Genomic DNA, 21,978 nt, shown 5'->3' with positions numbered 1-21,978 from the left:
GAAGCTGAACTTCGGGATAATGGATAATACTTGATCCCGGCCAAGTGGGTTTCTTGATTGTGGGGCCTGAGGTTTCATATAAATAGCACTGGAAACTTTCCAGCAAGAATGGAAAAAAGTGGTCAGGGCTCTAGGCAACTGGTTTCATTGTGCCTTATTAACCCTTTAGAGCAAAGAGCCCAGAGTGATCTAAAGGCAACCAGGATACGCGTGACACTTCTACATCGGTTTCTGATGTGGCCTGGAAAACGTTCTTCTAAAATCAGTTGGGAATTGTTTACTCTCTCGTGATGATGCCGACATGATTCGAGGCCTTTAAGCTGCCATGAAACCGGGCCTGTCTAACCTCCAAAGCTACATCAGACTCGGCACGGAGTTACTAAACAAGCTGAATTCCCCCAACCTCCCAGACATAAGAAATAACTGTGGGGAAGGAGGGAAGAGGAAGGAGGAGGAGTGGGTGGGTGGGGAGGAGGAGGGGGGCAACAAATTAAATCCAGTTAAATTGTTTTTCCATAGCCAGTAGGCTTGGCAAAGGACTCGCTCACACACACAAGATGTAAGATAAGTTGTAGAAAAGACAAACCAGAAACAGTGCGGCTTCAGATGTAGGAGAATGCCTGGAATTTAACCCAGTTTCCCATGTCCGCCTCACACCGCACCCACTGCCCTGCCCAGCAGCTCAGGACGTCCACATCCACACACGCAAACAGGTGATTCCCCACAGCGAGACATCTGTCCTGCACCAGCCCTCCCCTGGTCAATAACCCACACAGCCTACCTCCTCCTTCCTCTGGCATTGGGATCACAATGCAGTCACTGCAGAGGAAAGCTGCAGTTCTAGCATAGTTTGAAACACCAAGGCTAGGTAGCTAGCTAGCAGACATATCTGGGTCATGTCTTCCCTCTCAGATAGCTCCCATATCCAGGATGCAGCAGCTCCTCTTCCTCTCCACCGCAATCTCAAATCAGAAGGAAAGGGATGAGAGGGGTATAGCATGGTTGGCCAGGAATAGCCAACCAAAAAAAGAAGAAAGCTAAAGTTGGGACAGTACAGAGGCCAGGTGGTGATGCTGAAAGTAGAAATAAGGCCAAGCATTCCTGCTGTTTGTATTAAAATGAGCAGAATCCAACACACAAACAGAGAGACACTTCTTTCTTACACCTTTATAAAAACGACAACAAAACGTACATTCAGATCTGTCGAGTGTCAGCAGGACAGCGTCACAATGAGAAACATGAATAAATAGCTGATGTCAGAGTTTGTCCGGTCACACTGATAGTGAGGTGCAGCTGGCCTCTCTCCGCAGGTGTAAAGCACAGGTGAATGGGGCAGTCGTAGAAACTCGATCGTGGTCTTACAATCGACTGCAGCACCCTTTCTAGAGTCATTTCCACTGAGTGGGTCAATAAATTGAGGAACACACTGAGACACAGGTCACATTTTAGCATTTAAAGTCCAACTGAAATCACATCTCCATCTGCTGTAGTCTAGTCAAAGTGATTTTAAAGTGTAAAGCTATTCTTATTTCTGTTAATGAAGAGACAATAATGATTTGGGGCATCAAAACCACCCAGGCAGCCTCTCAGCCTCTGAGTTAGTTGGTTACCATTCATGTTTCAGTGAAAGCTGAGTCAGTGCAAGCAGATAACGTTAACAAATGTGCGCCGCTAAATGAGTACATGATACACAGCCATCTTTATGCTACGTCACTAAGTTGCTAGCAGACAGTAGTTAGCCAAGACTCGGCTGGTTAGCCAAACTAATGTTGTTAGCAATGTACTTTTACCCAGTGGATGTTTGTTAGCTAACTTAGCAAGTCGGCGTGCAGCATCATGCTTACATGTAGCTGGAGATTTAATGCAGGCTGTTGTTTGAAGCTTTTGTGGGGTGTTGCTGCAGACGGCCGTCTACTTATTATTGACGTAGGTTCTGATTCCAGAAAGTGAAGACCATGCAAAAGGCCAGCAGGGGGCGACTCAACTAGCTGCTAAAAAAGCAGCCCATTTGTACAGAAATCAGTGTGGGAAAAATTCATCAGTGATCTCAAATTTAAAAAAAAAAGAAGGAAAAGTAAATACTGGTGATGTGTTTATGTGCCCTGCTGATATTTTTCGGTCTTCTTTACTAAAACATGATGATCATTTTACAAATTTACAGCCAGAATTAGGAGAAAGCAGGATCCAGGTGCACATTTAGCTTCAAATTAAGAAGGTAAGGCCAAAAAGACCGAGCTTGAGGACTTCACTAACCAATGGCTGACTTCACAGAAGTCTCATCTCAAGTCTTTGCATATGAAACGTAAACTTGTCCAGCTACAAACAACAGTGCCATTTCTTTTACAGAGCAGACGGTGGTAGCAACTTCAGTTTGACCTTAAACAAAATCTGCTACTCAAAAAGGTAAAATAACCTCTTAGACCTCAAAAATTTGACAAGTGTCACAATATAACAAGCTTGGTACATTCTCACTACCATGATGTTCCTGCAGTATAAACTCGGAGCTGAGCTGTGCTTCAGGGTCAGAGTCATGTCTCTAAACAGAGACTAAGTCAGAACAGACAGAGAGAAAGCAAAAGACAAAGAGACAGATGGCGGCAGAAACATGAAAAGATGGAAAGAAAGGGAGCGAGGGGAAAAGGAAAGCCGAGCACATAAAGCTACTGGGCTGCACGGTTTTATGATGTTGCCATCACCCACGCCTCCCCTCCCCTCCCCTCACAAATCTAAGAAAACTGTGCAGTGTCATGTGGCCAGACATCATCTTTGCTACATGTAGCCGGTCCTATCTGAGTGCGGAGGAGAGAGGCCAAGGGGACGATGTCTGAAACAGGCTGAATGAATCCTGCTGATTTCCAAACAGGAAGGACAGTCCAGGATCAGGTGAAAGAGTCGCTGAGGTTTAAGGCCTTCCTGAGGAAACTGGGCTCACCGTCATGTCCCCAGTACAACATCTGCAAGACACGAAACAGCAGTAGTTTAGCCTCTTTTTGTTCATACTCTCTCAGTCATTACACAGTCATTCACATCATTACAGAAGATCAACCAAATGTGGAAAAATCTTCCCATGTGACCCCCACAGGATGAGCTGATCTTTGTTGCATAGCAACTTTAGCAAATGTAATTAAGCCCTGCGAAATTAGACCCTGAAACCATCAACACTATCAGGGTTACAGCACCTTTAGGTTTATAGGAGTCAAAATGTAGCGCTTTGGAATTTTCTTAAGCCTTTTTGAGCCCTCAAAGCATATTTATTGGGCAGAAAATATCTATGTGAAAGTTCAGGATGAAAAACACATTTAAGCTCTGTTAAGAACTACAATGAAATCAATTTCACACACCCCCGGTTCAGCTTCATATTTATCTCTCTCGCTCATGTCTGAGGTAGGCTTGGTTAGCATTCGGGAATCAAACCCACAACTTCCGTTCCAAAGGTGTGTAAGTCTTACTACCACGCTATCCAGCTGCCTTCTCAGACAGAACATACATGGAACGCCATAACCAAGTGGCTGGCATAGCATACAGAACATCTGTGCTGAGTATGGCCTGGAAGTCCCGAGGTCAAAATGGGAGACGCTCCCTAGGGTGGTGGAGTGATGGTAGACAAACAGAAGAAGACGGCCGTAGTGATCGATGTAGCGGTTCCCAATGACAGCAACATCAGAAAGAAGGAGCACGAGAAGCTGGAGAAGTACCAAGGGCTCAGAGAAGAGATGGAGAAGATGTGGAGGGTGAAGGTGACGGTGGTCCCAGTGGTAATCGGACCACTCGGTGCAGTGACTCCCAAACTAGGCGAGTGGCTCCAGCAGATCCCGGGAACAACATCAGAGATCTCTGTCCAGAAGAGAGCAGTCCTGGGAACAGCTAAGATACTGCGCAGGACCCTCAAGCTCCGAGGCCTCTGGTAGAGGACGCGAGCTTGGAGGATACAAGCTCGCAGGTCTTTTTTGTTTTCTTTTAATAATATATTTATTATCAGAAAACAGATGAAACATACCTGTGAATATTCCATGAGATTCTTATGATATGCTCATAGTTGGTTTATCCACTAGGAAGTTTGTTGGGTGAAGTCTCGTTTTTAGTTATCTTGGCTGGAGCTGTGTATTCAGCTCCAGCCAAGATAACTAAAATCAAGAAATGATGACGTCGGGTTTTGATACGTCAAGAAAAATAAAATAAAATAACAATGTAGGGCATAAAAAAGACAATGGTCTAATCCTGAGCTCCATCCTGCTCAGACAGCAGACACATACGGACCTAATCTGCACAGATTATGGTATTTATGGACTGGGACACTCCAAAGATCACAATCTAAAGCCCAAATTGGTATAAAACAAGAATAATCTTTTCTAAAAGATGGAAAATGTAGTTAAAAACAAAACTGATCTATGGTTTGAGTGGGGGACCTATATATTAAAAGCCACTGCAGGGGTGTGGTTTCCTACCACTCTCTCTCTGCTTTCATGTCTGGTCAGATTAAGACTAAAAATCTTAAAGATAAATCTTAAAAAACCAACTAACACAAAAACAAAACAAAAAACAAAAAAACCAAGACTATATCGGCAGCAATATCTTTACGGACTAAAATAAGCTACTCAAACCTAAGCATGGACACTTTTTCCCCCCACAGACTTTGGCCTTATTTGTTAATTTCCCATTTTATTCCTGTTAAAATGAAAAGAAGTAAAAATTCCTGGAGGTTTAAAGTGCAGCTTCCATTTTAGGTGAACAGACAAATTCAAAAGTCTGCATCTTATTAAAAGATCTGCACAAAAACGCTGATGGTAGCAATGAAAGCTAAATTTAAACATGCAGTTACGTGTGGTGTGAACATCTCCGACAGTCCTGAGAACAGCTACAGCTGGAAACTCTTCACAGCAGCTGAAACCTTCCTGTACTGATAACTTAACATAACTCTATTTTGAAATTACAGCGTTGCAGACAGGAAGGACGAGCAGAAAAGATAATGGAGGGCTGTCGCAAATTATTCGATGGAAGGCGAGCACGGCTCAAACCTCGGGAGCACCAGTTCTCTCTATAAAACATGCAGCTACAGAGCTAAGCAAGCAAGGCCGCTGTCCTTTTTCCTCTTTCTTCCACCCATCCCTCTCTTTCACTACAGCACACACACTTCCCGAGGTGCTGTGTGTGCACTCTCTCACTCCAAAATCCAAATAACTGTCACCTTATCGAAAAAGAAAAAAAAACCCACTCCCTTTCCTCTCACATTTCCCCCTCATCCCTGGCTTCTGGTCAGACCTTATGTAACAAGGTGCTGAAGCCTCCAAAACTTGAGGATTACACTGCATCCTCCCCTGCTGTGGAGGAGTTCAGGGAGGACACTGCATAATAATAACATTGCACCTGCTGATGTTTTGATGGAGGTTTTAAGCCATTAGAAGCTAACAGCAGATATCAGGTGACTGGATGAGGATCACTCGAGAGTTTTTTTTCATAAATGATATGAAAATGCTGATTTAGTCAATAAAAGTCTAAAACTTTGGGATCAGGTTTTCCACTTCTGGCTCAGGGTGTTTGGCGTGTCATAATCTCCTGCTCAAAAGTGACTGAGTGCCGCCTACTCCAATCGAGAGACGTCAGTAAGGTTCGACTCTACAGATTACTTCTATACCACATATTTCCTCAATAGATTTTACATTTAGTGTCCACTTCATTAGAAACACCTTTGTAGTACAGGGTTGGCCCCTTGTTTACCTTTAAACCTGCCTTAACTCAACATGACACAGATTCAACAAACTGCTGGAAGCTTTCCTCAGAGATTTTGTCCACATCAACACGACAGCATCACACAGTAGCTCCAGATTTGTCAAATGAACACCCAAAGGTGCTCTAATGGATTTAGATTTAGTGACCTTTGTGACAACTTGAGCACAGTGAACTCAGATGATGTGAGCTGCTGGAATGAGCCATCAGAAGATGCTCGGCAACAGCACTCAGGTAGGCCAGCGGTCCCCAACCCCCGGGCCACGGACCGGTACCGGTCCGTGAATCATTTGGTACCGGGCCGCGAGAGTTGAAGCTCGGGTGTGAAATGTATGGTTTTCAGGGTTTTTATCGGTTTTTAGTTGGTTATCTCAGTTGGTACTAAGCATTGTTGGCATCTCCCACACCATTACACTAGTAGCAGCCTGAACCATTGATGGAGTCATGCTCTCAGGTTAAATTGCCAGACGGTGTGGTCTTCTGCTGCTGTGGCCCATCAGCTTCAAGGTTTGATGTGCTGTACACTGAGAGATACTCTTCTGCAGTTCAGATCAGTTTCTGAAGCCGACCAGCCCAGCTCAGGTTGCACTTCAGCTGGTCAGCATGCTTAAATGCATTGAGTTGCTGCCATGTGATTGACATTACTTGCTCCAGACCAGCTTATGTGTTTAACTTAAGTTACTATGGTAATGAGAGCCACCTTCGTGACAGTGAAACTGATTTAAGCTTGTCATACCTCACTAACCCATTAATCTCACCTCTCTGGTGTCAGTCATGCTTTTGTCTGAATGCAGCTAACTGCACTGCCCCATCTTTGAGCACAAGGATCAGGAAGCATTGCTGCCAGTTTGAGGGCATATCCATTAATGCATGTCTGCCGGAGGGTTCACAGAGGGAGAGGAGCTGTGCTGCAGGAGCCTGCAGCCTCAGCAGGGAGAGCAGAGGGGGACACAGAGAGAGCTGATTCAATGCCTCCCCATCTCTGTTCTCCCAGAACTCATCTGTTTTTGCACTAGTAAACAAATACTCAAGGCAAATAAGAACAACCCCCCAAAACATACCCCCCCACACACACCAAACCACCCCCAACACTGCAATAAGAAGCACAAAATGAGAAACAAACAGGTCTGTCTCTCATGAAGGTTGCTGAGTTTCACCGCAATGTCAACAAAAACAAAGAGATCAGGCACAGATGGAAAAAGGGAGATGTGGAAAACAAGAACAACTGTAACTGCTTCTCACTGCAGATTTAAGGACGCCATATTGCACATGACACCATACACTAATATTATAAATGGGACATAACTATTTTTGGGAGGTGACTGCATTTGTTGACAGTGCAAAAGACAAAAATGATCTTGCACAGATGCAAAGCCATTTTGTTCTCAGAGTTTCAGCAAATTTAAAAGGACCTAAAACCAGGTAAGCACAGGAAATGCTGTTTAAAGGTATAACTCTGTTTCCATAAATAGAGTTAGAAACAGAAGAACAAAAAATACTGCAGTTTAGAAATGCTTTGAATGTATAAGTAGTAAAGCATTATATACATACATATACACCGGATTTCCAGAAAAATTGGGAATAAAACTAAAATCTGCTTTTTCGTCATACACTTGAACATTTATTTAACAGACAAAAGGACAAAGAAAAGATTTTAAATGTTTTTTTCCACTTAAACTTAATTTTATCTCTTAAACACATTTAGATGCTTGCAATTGATGCTTGCAACACACTCAAAAAAACTTTGTGCAGAAACATCAGTGAGTTCTGGGCCCAAGCTCATCCGAGATGGAGCGAGCAACAATGGAAACGTGTCCTGTGGTCACATGAGTTCACGGCTCAGCGTGCACCAGTGCCTGTAGCATGGGGACTTTGCACATATGTGAAGGCACTACGAGGAGGAGGAATTTTAGACAGACAAATTATCGTCTTTTCCCAGGAACTCCGTGTGTAGGACAATGCCAGGCCTCATTGGAAAACCCTGGCTTCGTAGATATGGAGTCTGTGTGCTTGACTGCAGTCCTGATCTGTCTCCCTTTGAAAATATCCAGCACATCATGAGGAGGAGAATCAGGTTTTAGTTTTTACTGGATTTTCAGAAAGTGTCCCAACTATCCCAGTGGGGTTTGTACCGATCCACTACCTAAAATACTGCAATTTCACTTCCCATAACCCAGGTGGTCTTTGATGGTCTGTGCAACACAGCAGATTTACTATTATCCAACTAATAATAAGAAGTCACTAACTAGCAGATGTGAGGCTTAGCAGACAGCTAGTGCTTACAGCTGTGTTAGCACACACCTCAAAGTAGCCACATCGCTAACTCTGAGTTTTACAAAAATGCAAGCAGGTGAGTTATTAAAAAACTCCACCTCCTTCCAAATTTCCAAAACATGACTAATTTTAAAAGCTTGTTTTTAAATTAATTATGTGCCTGAAACAACTCCATCACAGATCTCCATCCTGGGATACTTTCTGGCTCACAATGCATCATCCTCCTGTGCCGTTTCCAAACCCCCACCCCCCCAAAAAAAAGTCGAGCAGAAAAGACACGCCAGCCCAGACGCTCAGCTCTCCATATGGTCACTAAAAGCTGTTGCAGCAAGTAAAAAGCCATTTTATGAGCTTGATATCCTGTTTGCTGTGACCTTTCCAGGAGAACCGCACACTAAACACAACTACCCACAACCTCGCACACACATAAACAAAGTGACGTGCGTGGACGAGCATGCAGGGTAATTAAGTCGGCCGGCAAGCTGTCCTGTTGTGGCTCTAATGAAGTTTCAGTGGTACCAGCCTTGGCAGACACGTTCCCATATTTACACTTGGTTTGTTTCTTTAATTTCTTGGATCAATTTATGAACTTCCTTCTGCCAAGGCTGGAGGAGCTTTCCAGGTTACATCACTACTCCAAAGTTGTGGGAGCTGCCTCCACGACGGCCAAAAAAACAATAACTGCAGCTCTGAGATGACGACTGTGCAGAAGCAAATACTAAGAGTTAGAATTAGACTAGAAATGTCAACTTTTTTTTGTTTAAATTGTTTTTGAATATTGTGTAGAAAGTATGAACAGCAGGTGCGTGCAAGCCTTTTACCTACAGTCAGAGCCGTGTGCCTGAGATAACCACATCCTCCTTCAATGACATCATATATTTGCAAGAGTAGAAAAACAATGTGAAACTGAGCGGTTAGAGCAGTTTGAAGCCTGAGCTTTTGTCTCACAGGTGCTCTTTGTCCATAGACTGATAACAGATAACAGCATAGGGCGTCCCCTTTAAGGTGAGCCTTTATTTAGTGGGAAATGATTGACGAATTATAAAGACTAAATTAGACAGACACACCTGAGCGTAACTGTACCTGACTGCATGTGTGTGTGTGTGTGTGCATATTTTCCGTTCACCTCGATGACCTAAGGCTCCCTCTCCGAAGACACGTCCCCCTCTGCCCCACTGCTGGCGTTGGGGTCCTGTCGAGAACGCTGGGCGCCCTTCTCCCGGCCGGACTCTGAGGGACCCTTGGAACGCGTCTTCTCTTTCCTCTGCTGCTGCTTTTCCTGCTTTGATAGCTGAGAAAATACGAGAAAGCAAAAAGGCTGGGTCAGAAAGACAACAAGCAGTTTAAAACAGCAGCTAAGCTTTTAGGATCAGAGCTCTCACGGGACACACACATTGTGGTTTTGTAAAATTTACACAAGTGGAAGCATATAAGTTGAAAACTAAATAGGCCCTAAGACTGATCCTTGTGGTACACCACAGGTAATGTGAGCTGTAGAAAATCATTCCAAATATTCCTGAATCCAGATCCAGATTTCGATTGAGTCCGGCTCCTAAGAATAATATTTTCATGCAAGTCTGGCCATAAGCTTTTTTTTCCCACCTGCTAACAAGCAGACAAACAACCCGGTCACATTACATCCTAGACAGAGGATAGTTAGAATAAGCAATAATAATTTATGGATTCTTGTTTCTAAAACTGTAACATTTTCCCTTTTCCTACTCTGCGACTTAAACCTGACTCATCTGGGCCTCCTGGTGGCTCTGTGGTCCCACCATGAACATGCTGCATCATGACTTGCAGATCATGACCTTTGCAGTATGCTCAGTATTCACCCAAAGGTCCTGACATGCATGACAATTACAACAATTAATTAAACAAAGAAAAAGAGGCCCGGGCCAGCACTCCACATTTGTGATACATGACTACTTCTATTCTCTCGGCATTCAGAGCTATTCCGAGCTGTCATATGATCCCCTCAATGAGTCTATTGTTGTGACTGCACGCACTCCCTCTTTTCAAAATAGCCCTTCATGCTGCCACTCAGCACAACTAGTCAGACAACTCTACTAATCAAAAACCGCTCCTCCCTCGTCTTCACGGTTCATAAACATCACTCCACAGTGATGATGAAGTAGGTATACTACCTGACATCCAAAATAGTCTGGAAACACAGATGGTAAAACTTTTATGGTTGTAGGAGAAATATTTATGAACTGCATGTCATCTTAAAAATCCAAAGCATTGCATAAGACATTACATTATTCAACAAGTACAAAAAAGACAGTGTTATTCCCAGCTGAACCCATTAACATGCTGTGGTAAGAAACTAGGCCTGCTGTTGTCTTTGTTGATGATATCGGTCAGATCAGTGAGTATTTGGAAAGTGACACCATTTTGCTAATTATGCCTCCAGTTGCTGCTTGTTTGTGGGTCTCTCTGCATCCAGTTAATAACTGAACAGCATGCTCTATTGGGTTGAGATCAGGTGGTTAACTTGGCCATCAAAGAATATCCCATTTCTTTGCCTTAGAGATCTCTCAGGTACCTTTTACAGTTTGCTTTGGGTCATTATCCACTGGCACTGGGAAGCTCGGTCTAATCAGTTCTGCAGCAGCTGGCTGAATCTGAGCAGAGAGTGCAGCCCTGCACACTCCAAAATCCATCCTGCTGCTCCTATCAGCACTCATGTCATCAATAAAAGCAAATGACATGGTTCCACACGCGCATGCAATAATGTGACCTCCACCGTGTTCGACAGATGATGTGGTATGCTTTAGATCAGGAGCTGTTCCTCTTCTTCTCCACACTTGTCATTCTTTCACAAGTTAATCTTTGTTTCTTCTTTCCAAAGAATTATTTTTTCAGAACCGTGTCGTCTAGAACAGCGGTCCCCAACTTTTTTTGCGTCACGGACCGGTTTATGTCCGACAATATTTTCACGGACCGGCCTTTAAGGTGTCGTGGATAAATACAACAAGATAAAACCAGTACCGGTACCAAAAAAGGGAAGATTTATTCATAACTAGGGCTGCCACGATTAGTCGACTAGTCACGATTACGTCGACTATCAAAATCGTCGACGACTGATTTAATAGTCGACGCGTCATTTGAAGCTTTGTAAGATCACAAAAGACGCAGGAATAAGTTGTAGGATTTAAGAGTGTAATAACGGACTGAAACAGAAGATGGCAGCACTGCATGTACAAGGATGCCAGCTGCCGTTAAACCCCGAAGAAGAAGAAGCTGTGTCCCAGAATTCATAGCGCGGCCCAGCGCAGCCCAGCTCATTTTCCAACAATGGCGGCAGCTAGTTAGTTTTAATATTACTCTTATTATTCTTTCTGGGTCACAAAATAAACGTTTAACATATTTTCAGGCGAGAATGTAACTGTGTAAACCTCAAATATCTGCTCAGTTTATCAAGACACCACATATTTTCAAAAGTGCTCCGACGTCTGTTACCCACTAGCTCGATAGCTAGCCGGGGGCAAGACTCACTAGAGCCGTGAGAACACCGGACTTCCGGCAAATCGTTTTCAAACCCACCGCCGTCTTTCGCTACTCAGGTTAAACATGATATATAAGTCACTTAGATAACTTAAAAATGTTATTGTTTGGCTTTTTTTTAGTATTTTATTTGTTCCTGAGTAAATCGGTTTGGCTGAGATTAAAGTTATAGTTTTTACACAGCTGAATAAACGTCAAGCAGACAGCTGATTATGAGAAGCATGAGATGCTCGAGAATATACTCCGGTGTCCCGTTATATTTTAGATAGCAAGGAGTTTATTAAACTTCACCGAAACAATCTGCAAATTTCATTAAAATTTAACAAACTATCATCTTGTCTTTATTTTTAGTTAGCACATACCTTAAACACTTACAGCTATAAGCTAATGATAGTTATATAAGAGCAGATGCTGCTGGTGCAATAAGCTGTACGTTTTATGTCCAATGGATGCATGATCTGATTAGTCGACTAATCACAAAAATAATCGGTGACTAGTCGACTATCAAAATAATCGTTTGTGGCAGCCCTATTCATAACACACGTGAAAAGACCCAGGAAAACCGAGTAAACGATAAAAACGATAAAAACCCTGAAAACCATCAATTTCACATCAGAGCTTCAACTCTCGCGGCCTGGTACCAAATGACTCACAGACCAGTACCAGTCCGTGTCCTGGTAGGTGGGGACCGCTGGTCTAGAATGTACAAATCTAGTCAAGCCTCCCCGTTCTTCCTGTGTAGCCAGCGGTTTGCATCTAGCTGTAAACAACTGGTTTCCTCTGCATTTTATTTCAATTGATTGTAGACTCTGAAAGAGATGCGTCTACCTCCTCGAGAGTGTTCTTGACTTAGTTAGATGTTGTTTTTCTTAACCGTGAAAATCGTTCTGTCATCATGTACTTTTGTAGTCTTCTGTGGTCCTTCGGGCCTTTTGTGATTGCTGAGCTGATTGGTGCATTTCATCTTTGTAAGAATGTTAATTTTTAACACTGCTGATGTGTTTGCTCTCTCTAATAGGTGCATTTTGTCCTTCAGTCTAATGATTGTTTCCTTCTCTTGCATCTCCATCTCTTTGGACCTCACATTCAGAGTTCCAGTGAACTGTTACCAAATATAAGTTCAACACTTGAATGAACTCCTCACATGTCCATAACACTGGTTGTAGGTCAACTCAATTGCTTTTAAACCTCTGAAAATGGCGTCTATGTACATTAAAAAAAAAAAAAAAAAAAAAATTCTAAACAGTTAATGCAATACTTTTGTTAATCCCCTTGAATTAAAGCTGCACTTCAGTCACATCTTGATTGTTTGATATAACACTGTGGTAGTGCACAAAGATATCTGTTTATAACTCCAACGCTAAAGCTACGTCCAAACCCAAAACTCTGATGTCCAACCCAGTGAAAGCTTAGCATGATCAAACATTATGTAACTCCTGTGAATGTTGGGTTTCAGCCCACAGCCTAAATCAAAATGCACCAACAGTAAGGTGAACAAACAGAAAAACTCTGGAGCCCTCTGCCATTGGGCTGCAGCCTCCAGCTTCCCAAAGAGAACATCCAAAACTGGATGATTTTCATTGCTCTGGATAACTCTATTGTTTGCTGGCCGCTTGACCCTGTGGTGGACTAAATCCCTGATTCATGGAAAGAAAGGAACAGTGTCTGCTGGCTGTTGCTTCATTTCCCACCCCGTGCCAAGCGTAGCCTATTGGCTGGCCTTTTATCCCTCATGTTCAGTCTTGGCTTTGGTTCCTCAGCCCCCACAGCAAAACATCCCAAACAGACAAGATTAAAATTCTGAGGACTGCTTAATATCCCTCCCTTTGGGCAAGCAAGCCAAGTCCACCAAGGGGAGAGCAGCCAAAGCCTGCCTGCAGCCAAGGCATAAGGACGCTAACTGGGCTCCACAGAAGTGAGCAGAATTCAGGAAGGCTGCACGAAGCTCGTTCTGGTGGCAGAAGGAGCTGAGAAACATCCTGTCGCTGCAGGAAACCGTCCACTTTTGCACTGATTTCTATCTCCATTACTTGACTCTTATTCATTCATAAATCAGCGGTTAAATGCACAAAAAAAAAAGTACATAAAAACATTTCATGACTCGTTCACAGAATCACTGCAGAGAAAATCGAGTAAATCCAAAGTTGAACAAATCACGAATGAGACCATGATCATGTAGCTTGATCCAGCCTTAAAAAAAAGAAAAGAAAAAGAAAAACGTGCATTTGCTTGAACTTTAATTGGTAAAATAAATAAATAAATGTGAGCTAAACGAAACCATCCTGATGAGGAGTGAACCTGGACTTTTCTTCAAAATAAGAATTTGATCTCAGTTATCTTGTTTTAATAGTTGTCGAAACACAAAATTGTGACTGAAATTAAAATCTGACTAACTGATCAATCCACAAAGTTTTTGCTTCAATTAAAAAATTAAAGAAAGCGAAAATGCATCAATGATGCAAAACAGACTTGCAAAGGAAAGATAAATATTAGTTACAGCTGCATGTTAATAAATCATCTGCTGCAGTGTTACTTGGTTTTATAAAAATAGCTTGCTTTAAAAAAAAAAAAGGGACATTTTGCAAAAACGGGCAGGAGGAAGATGAAGATTTACAGATGTAGCAGGATTTGGGGATAAATTTATGAAGTACATCTCTGTTTACAGTTCAGATTTTCACAGCCGTCCTGTAACGGTGTTTGTTTTCTTAACAAGTGATGTGGCGAGAAAACACTTAAAGGCAAAGAATCAATGAAATACAAAGTCACTGAAGAAGCATTGGGTTGTGGTGAAGGATGTTCTTAAGAATAAAGATCAGTTTATATTTTGAGGGGACACTTTGAGTGAAGGTGAAAATTAGGTCTAAATGAATGAAGAATAAAGCTAAAAGAAGTTTGTTTTATGTGTTTTAAACAAATAGAAAATCCTGGATTGGCTCAGGAACCTTTCCTTCATTTTAGTTTATTTATAAAGGTAAAATAATAAGAAAAAAATAAGAAAATGAAGCTTCAAAACTGTTAATTTAATTCAGTTCTGGTTCTTTCAGTCCCCTGGAGCTGGTCCTCTGTACTCATATCAAGACTTCTCAGAAGCTAAAATGAATCACCTGCTAATGTACTTTTCATCCAGCACCACACTGATGTCGCTTTCCCTAAAAGCACTGAGCATGAAAACCTGTCAAAGCTCCCTGCATGCAATCAAAATGATATACTAACCCTTTCAGATCACAGCGCACACTTTCAGAATAAAACCACCCCTTTAGAAAGGAGGCATCCTGGTTTGACTCTGGTTTCTTGGAGCAAACAGTCACAGCCTGGACAGGTACAGCAGAGGGAGAGCGTGAGCATGTGGGCCGATGGTGCCAATCATCTCAAACCCACACATAACACCCTGTCTCTCTCTATCACACACACACACACACACACACACACACACACACACACTCAACTAAAACAAATGGGGGACTTTTCAGCTCCTTCACGGAGGCGACTGAGTGATAGTGAGATACCAGTGAATCAGTGCAGCTCCGTGGGGGTGACACACGTTAATCGTGGCTGCTGTCTGAGAGCTTAACGTTTCGTTTTCTGCTTTCCCAAATCTAGATTGTTTTTCTTGAGTCCTTAATTTGGGATTTGGGATCCTGGAATTCTGCATCCAACCCCCAGCAAACTTAACACCCAGCCTAAAAAGCACTAGCTTTGCAAGTGAAACAAACCACGAGCACATCAGCATAACAACAGGGGCACATCTTACATGAAGGGCTACAGCCAGCAAGTTAGCAGTAACTGAACCTTCAAAATAAAAGCGTGGGGCCTGTTCAATGGTAGATCAGTCACACGGGTGTCTCATATGGATGAAAATATAAAAAAATAAGTAAATATTTATTTGTTTGGTAAACAAATGCAGGCTAATTTAGTGTGTTTTACTTTACTAAAATTTTACTTTATTTTGTTGAATTTTTATTGCATTTGTGGAAAAAAGTCGATGAAAGATTGTGAGTTATAAAACCAAAACGATCAGCTGGGCAGCAATGATCTGTGAGTTTGTGACTTTGAGTGAGATGATAGGTTTTTCCACATGCATACGTATCCACATAACACACTACTTTGTGTATTATACTTCTGATATTCATTTAACTGGCTGGATTTATAAATGTTATTGGATATAATTTTTATATTGTTTTCTTTCCTCGAGTTTCACTTTGCTTAAATTTGAAGCATTTGTGGATTTCAGTTTAGCCACTAAAAATAACCTCTGTGTGACTCTTTCAAACTCAGATCTAAGGATGCATGACTTTATAAAACTTAGATTTAATTTTAGTCAGTCAAATATTGAACAGTATTCGTATAGATCACACAAAATCAAGCAAAATAAACTAAAAATAAAATAAACTTTAAGAAACCTGAAGGGTATAAATAATGGATGCTTCTTATTTCACTCATTTTAAAAAAAGAAACAACAACAACAACAAAAATCTGTAGCATAAGAATCAAGAGTCTGTACATGAGAGGAGAGCAAACACCGCCACCTGGTGGTACAATAGAAATGAACTCCTTCACACTGACAAATTAGGGAGCTCCTCCCTGCTGACGCTCTCCGAATCAGCTGATTTTTTTTTTTTTTGTGCAGTAACTATTTAGAGTGTGACTATGTTCAAAAAAATGTTGCATACCTTGATTAGATGCACCAGAGTTACAGGCCCTCAAAGTACAGAGAGACGGGAGTCTGTCGAAAATTGGTGCTTTCTTAGTCACCTTATGTTTTATTTTTTTATGTAAGTACAGGGAGGTATCCATGTGAAATTTTGATTTCCTCTGAGCATCATTGTCATGGGATGCATCCTAGTTTCAATAAACTGCAGCAATTTCATGTCTTTAATGTAGAGCAACAGAAACAAGCATTGATACTGGAGCTTTTTCTGATCATTCACTGGAGAAAACTTGCATGAAAAATGCAATTTGGGCAAACTTTGAAAAGTCATCTGACAAAGTGGGAGAGTTGCTGCTCAGTACAAGTAACAGCATATGAAAGGTCTCCTTGTTATCTAACTCGTATACAAACATGACAGGTGATCGGTAACAGGTACACGCCTGCAGGCACTGCACATTGGAGGTAAGGCAGCGGCCAGTGGTATCTGAGGTATTAAGATGAGTCTTTAAAGCTTCGTGCTGAGTGATGTACCTGTTTGGGGTCTGTGGGTCCAGTCGGTGATGTCAGTTCAATGGTGACCGGTCCGTCGTTTTGAATGTGGACCTGCATGCGAGCCCCAAACTTCCCATCTACAATGATAAAACCAGGAAGACAAATGAATAGAGATTACAGTTTACAGGCATCAGCACTTGATGTTTCACGATGTGACGTGGAGCTTTGAGACATTGGGGACAAAGGCGACGGAGAGGTGCGAGGACAGGAAGTTTCTCAAATGTTCTCCTTTCTTCCACTGGGTCCATGAGATTAATGACACCATCTGCACAATGAAGCCGTTGGGCTGCGGTGGAAAAAGTGCTGCATCATCGCATTTTCTCTCTGGAGGGGGAGGCGGAAGGCTTCCTAATTAAGAAGCCCTACACCTCCCTCGCTGGGACAAGGTGTTCTCCTCACCTGCTCCCCGGTGGGCTGACCCAGTTCACCGCCACCGTCATTGCCAGCGCGTCACCACACCGATGATCCACCGCCTAAACTGCTGTAACCTTACACCGAGATGGGAATACGGGCAATTAAATAGCAGGGAGCAGGATCACTAGTACAGGCCCATAAGTGTGTGGCAATAACTGTGACCTTTGACCTTTTGTTTCCAATTAGCTTTGTATCAGGTAACAGGCATTTTTCAGCCATGCCGTCCTGCAGCCTCCTGGGACTCTATTAAGACTGGTCTCTGAAAAGACCGCCAACAGACTGTGGCTATTTTTTTTAATTAAAATAATCCATCTTAGCTAGAAACAGCAGCTATCAGCTCAATATCAATATCCAGACATAAACTCCAGCAGGGGGCAAAAATCAGAAGACTTTATAGTGGGGCAGAGAAGATGATGAAGGGCTGGATTTACTGAGAGGGGCGGATTAGCATTGAGGATGAAATAGCTATGTGCTAATTAGAGTGCAGCTAGTTCATTTCATTAATGACCAGCTTTTTAACTAAAGCAGCACAAATTAGCAGCTCCACAACAAGCAGGCCTGACGAGGGAGCGGGTAACCCGCTAACCAAAATATCGGCGTGTAGGTTTCACGCAGCCGTTTTTCTCACACACAGCATGACAATTCAGATTAAAGGTAAGCAGCTGATGCGTATGATATGTTTTTTACTCTTCTGCTGGGAATTACTGGGAACTGTGTGATCTCTGGATGAATCTGACACTCAGGTGGAGCAGAGGGTTCATCGAGATGAAGCATGCTTTATAACATGAAAGGATGTCCAGACAATACCTGCAACCATCGGTGCTACCCCTCAGCCTGCTTGCAGACACACCTATGGCATCTATTTCAAAGTCCTACATCATGTGTTAATGAAATGTTACTGAGCCACCTGCATAAACATGAGCACAGCTTTTGTTCTTCTTGCTGCATTCATGCATGTCTTGTGATATTATGGATGTTTAGAAATAGTTGATTAGACAATTAAACATCATTACTGAGCACCACAAGTCAGTTAAAGCAATTCTTCTTCCCTTTTTATGAACGTACATTACTGGTCACCGGCTCGTCCTGTAATTTAACAACACTATCCTCCAACATCTGTAGCACCCGCAGACACCTGAGACCCGCTCTCTGTGATAGGAAGTTGTAAAAAAGCGAGGTGGAAAGTCGGGGAGACGACAGCTGCATAAACCAGCGCAGGTCTGCAGAAATTTAAAGTAGAAAATGGACAGGTGCTGGTTCGATTTATCAGAGAAAACTAGCGTTTGATTTAACCATTTGACCAAAGAAGCATGTGGATGCTACGGATCCTAGCACTGCTAATGTTAGCAGTGCTACGGATCCTAGCACTGCTAATGTTAGCACACGCAGCAATCCAACTGCAGTCTGAGTGTTTGCAACGTTAACATCAGCAAAAAGAGATGCACATCTCAGCAGCATCTGAGAATAACTGGATTATCAAAGAGTATTATTCAGTTTCATTCATTCTCTTAAATAACCACATGTTCATATGGACAGTGTTTCTTACTTTTGGACTAGTAAACTGGTCACCAGTAACAGAACTACTTGTGAAGCTGGAGGAATTTATTTAAAGTTAATGTTAAATACTGTAAGATTCAAACTAGGGATGTAGTCAACTAGTCAGCAAACACACTGAAAGCGTTTAAAACTGAACCCAGCCCAAGCACGAGGCTAAACATGCCTGTTTAACAGCTAACGTTAGCAGTGCTAACTTTAACCTTCACTCTCTGCAGGCTGGCGTCCACACGCCTCTCACACAGCCACTCATTTCCTACTTCAAAGTATTGCAGTGGTTTATGGTTCATGTCTGACCCTTCACATCGTACCATAACAGAGAGGAAGAGGCTCTGCTGGTCGTTAGAGTCGCAGCTTTTGCCAACTGCTGACACACATCGATAAAGTAGGAACAATCTGTTTAACCGACTAACAAAGCAGCGATCTTAGACTCGATTAGTCGCACACGTCTAACATTAATCTGACTCGCTTCACATCTGAGTCCCATTAACAGCTGCTTTTAATAAAGATTTTAATCTTAAACTAGTACTGCAGTTTAAAGAGTCAAACTGGTGTCCACAGCTTTCAGTCACAGTGTTTTATAGTCAAAAAGAAGGCTTTGCTGACGTGGCCCTACGCCTCTGTTTGACCCACCTTTAATGAGCTCCGGTTTGTAGGTGCTCCTCATGTTCTCCAGGATGCTGTCGTAGAAAGGCTGAGCGAGTTCTGCGGGCATGGCCGAGTGGAAGTCCGGCTTGTTGCCCTTCAGGATGCACTGCAGGGTGAACTGGCTCACACACAGAACCTCAAAGTCTCGCTCCATGACACTTTTACTCCATGCTCGGCCGTGCTCGTCCTCGAACAGCCTCAGGTTCAGGATCTTACGCACCCTGAAAACACAAAGATGAGAACAAGACAGTAAGCAGCCTCTCTGTCCGTCTGCACAGAGCGATTACACTTTTGTATCTTATATTAATCTTTGTTTTTATTTATTTTACACTTTCTGTTTTCAATTCAATCAACAGTGACAATAGCCGCTTCAATAATTAATGACCTCATCGCTGCTAATGTTAATGTTATAGGCTCCATTCACTGGTGAGAGTGAGTAACCTCTTACAGACAGATCTGAGTGCATCAAGCACATAAACTGCTTTTGCCTCACGTGCTGCTGTTTATGGATCAGAATCATTGAAGACATTTAATTTTTGCATAAATGTTTTATTATTTTGACTGTGTGCTTTTAGTTTATTTAGATTTCCCTTCTTTTTATGATGAAATTACAGTGTTTGAGATCTCAGGGTGTACTTTCTGCTTTCTGCACTCACATGTACTCAGCATCCCTCTGCGTGTCCTCCACAGATATGCCCAGCAGCACACACAGTCCACATCCGATCGAGCTGATCTGCTCCTCGCCCACTGCAAGAAAGCACAACAAAATGAACACTGGCACAGAGATATCAGGCAACGCCGTGCCCACAGAGATCACAACCAACTTGAAGAAATCAGACAAAGGAGATTTTATGTTTTTACATCCTCAAAATTTTCAAGTTTCTATAAAAGCATTACAGGCAGCTTTGGGCATGTGTGGATATTTGCAACTGCAGTGAATTTGTTTTTCGTCTTGGATACTTGAAACTGATTTAAACCCAGCGGTAAACGCGCTCTACTTGACCGTCTGAGGGTCACTTTGGCCTTCTGTGCACTGAAGCAGCGAAATTATACCAACGCATGTCTCAGAATCCATTCAATGTAATCTCTCACACAGATGCATGCCCTACAGAAGATATGTGCAAACATCAATTCTTGCCATTATTCAAACTGTAGAAACCATCAAATTTGTGTCTTTAATATTCGTTTCTTCAGCTTTTTGCTCATTTTACTTATTTTTTTACATGACAAAATGAGCCATGTCAGAGATGTCAGCATCTGAACAGAGACTCACACCAGCAGCCTGTTGCTTACTGGCCAGCTGCTCTAACCTCTGCTCTTCTAGCTACTTACCCAAACGCAGCAGGCTAGATCCAGACTTGGTTCTCTTGATTTTAGGAATCAAGTCAGCTCTTTTGACAGCTACAATGTACCAACTAATGAATAAACAAGCTCTCTGGTACCTGTTACATCCACAATCATAATAACAATGTAGATTTTACAATGTTATACTTGGTTCCATTCTCTGGAAACTGACTCTGACAAAAAAACAAGAAGTAGAGTTGAATATTTTGAGTAGGAGTGAGCAGTGTGTACAGCATTAGAAATAAGTGCATCATGGAGACAGTTCAGGTCGAGTATTTGAGATGGACTGAGCATGTGCAGAAGAGGCATGGTGTATATACTGGACAAAGGATGCTGAAGATAGAGCTGCCAGGCAGGAAGAAGAGAGGAAGACCACAGAGAAGATTCATGGATGTAGTGAAGGAGGACGTACAGAGGGTTGGTGTGACAGATACTAGGGTAGGATCAAATGATGATCCACTGTAGAGAGCTCTGGAGGACGTCATGTTTCCCACACAATAAACATGAAGATGAATTTGACTGGTTTTCTTTATTGCGATAGATTGTGAGAATTGTGACTTGACTTTGTACTTTTTAAGCATATTTAGGAGAAAAATAAAAACTGACCGGTTAAATCAGCACTGTAGACATTTTTAAACGCACTTTCTTAGCGTGAGAAAATAATATAGACTGAGACTGAGAAATAAAATGTAACCACGCATATATGAGCGTGTTTTTGTAAACCGTTTGCCCTCCAGCTGTTGTTACTGTTGCACACCGACAGCTAGCAGAGGCTGACAGGTGGCCGGCTGTCGGAGAACAGTCGCCAACCGTGACGTCTGTCGCTCAGCCGTCAGCCCCGCAGACATACAGAGGACTCACTGCTATCACGCCCCTCTGAGCTCCAGCAGTGGCTGACAGCTGGAGAGACAACAGCTCTGCTGCTTTCATTCTGCATTCACTCTGCTGGCTAATGCTAACCCTGCTAGCTTAGCTAAGGCGACGCGTCAGCGACGGAAACGAGCGGAAGCTGTGAGCAGGCTCGAGTTTAAATACATTCTCAAAATGCAGCAGCCGCGCTCAGGTTAAAGCTTACCTGTCACACTCGCCTTCGTGACTCTCTGAATGATAGCTTTCATTGTTGTGGTTGTGTTGGGGAGCACGCTGTCACAACTTCCGGGAATCAACAGAGCGCACGGCACGATGTCTCCCCCTGGTGGTTGAAACCGGTAACACGGGTCCTGAGGTTCAAGCGTACAGGGGTCCGTTCTTCGTACCTCGCTTACTACATCCAAGATCAAATGACACATCCAAGATCAAATCATCGCGCC

At 42.7% G+C, this 21,978-nt stretch overlaps 1 protein-coding gene across 1 annotated transcript; it reads right to left on the bottom strand.

Annotated features, from left to right (window-relative positions):
* Positions 1 to 1,152: 1,152 nt before the first annotated feature.
* Positions 1,153 to 21,957, bottom strand: dtd1 (D-aminoacyl-tRNA deacylase 1). Its single transcript, XM_084930180.1, has 6 exons — positions 21,744 to 21,957; positions 19,981 to 20,071; positions 19,310 to 19,545; positions 16,688 to 16,785; positions 9,125 to 9,289; positions 1,153 to 2,954 (listed from the first exon to the last, which is right to left on the bottom strand). Exons 1-5 carry the CDS (start codon positions 21,955 to 21,957, stop codon positions 9,134 to 9,136), a joined length of 795 nt encoding a protein of 264 aa, XP_084786306.1. The 3' UTR covers positions 1,153 to 2,954; positions 9,125 to 9,133.
* Positions 21,958 to 21,978: the final 21 nt, after the last annotated feature.

Source organism: Perissodus microlepis, chromosome 6 (assembly GCF_051167445.1).
Source record: "Perissodus microlepis isolate ML-2025 ecotype Zambia chromosome 6, ASM5116744v1, whole genome shotgun sequence".
In the NCBI taxonomy this organism is placed as follows: Eukaryota; Metazoa; Chordata; class Actinopteri; order Cichliformes; family Cichlidae; genus Perissodus; species Perissodus microlepis.
Note: the sequence above shows the minus strand (reverse complement) of the source record. Positions and strands in the feature narration are given on the sequence as shown.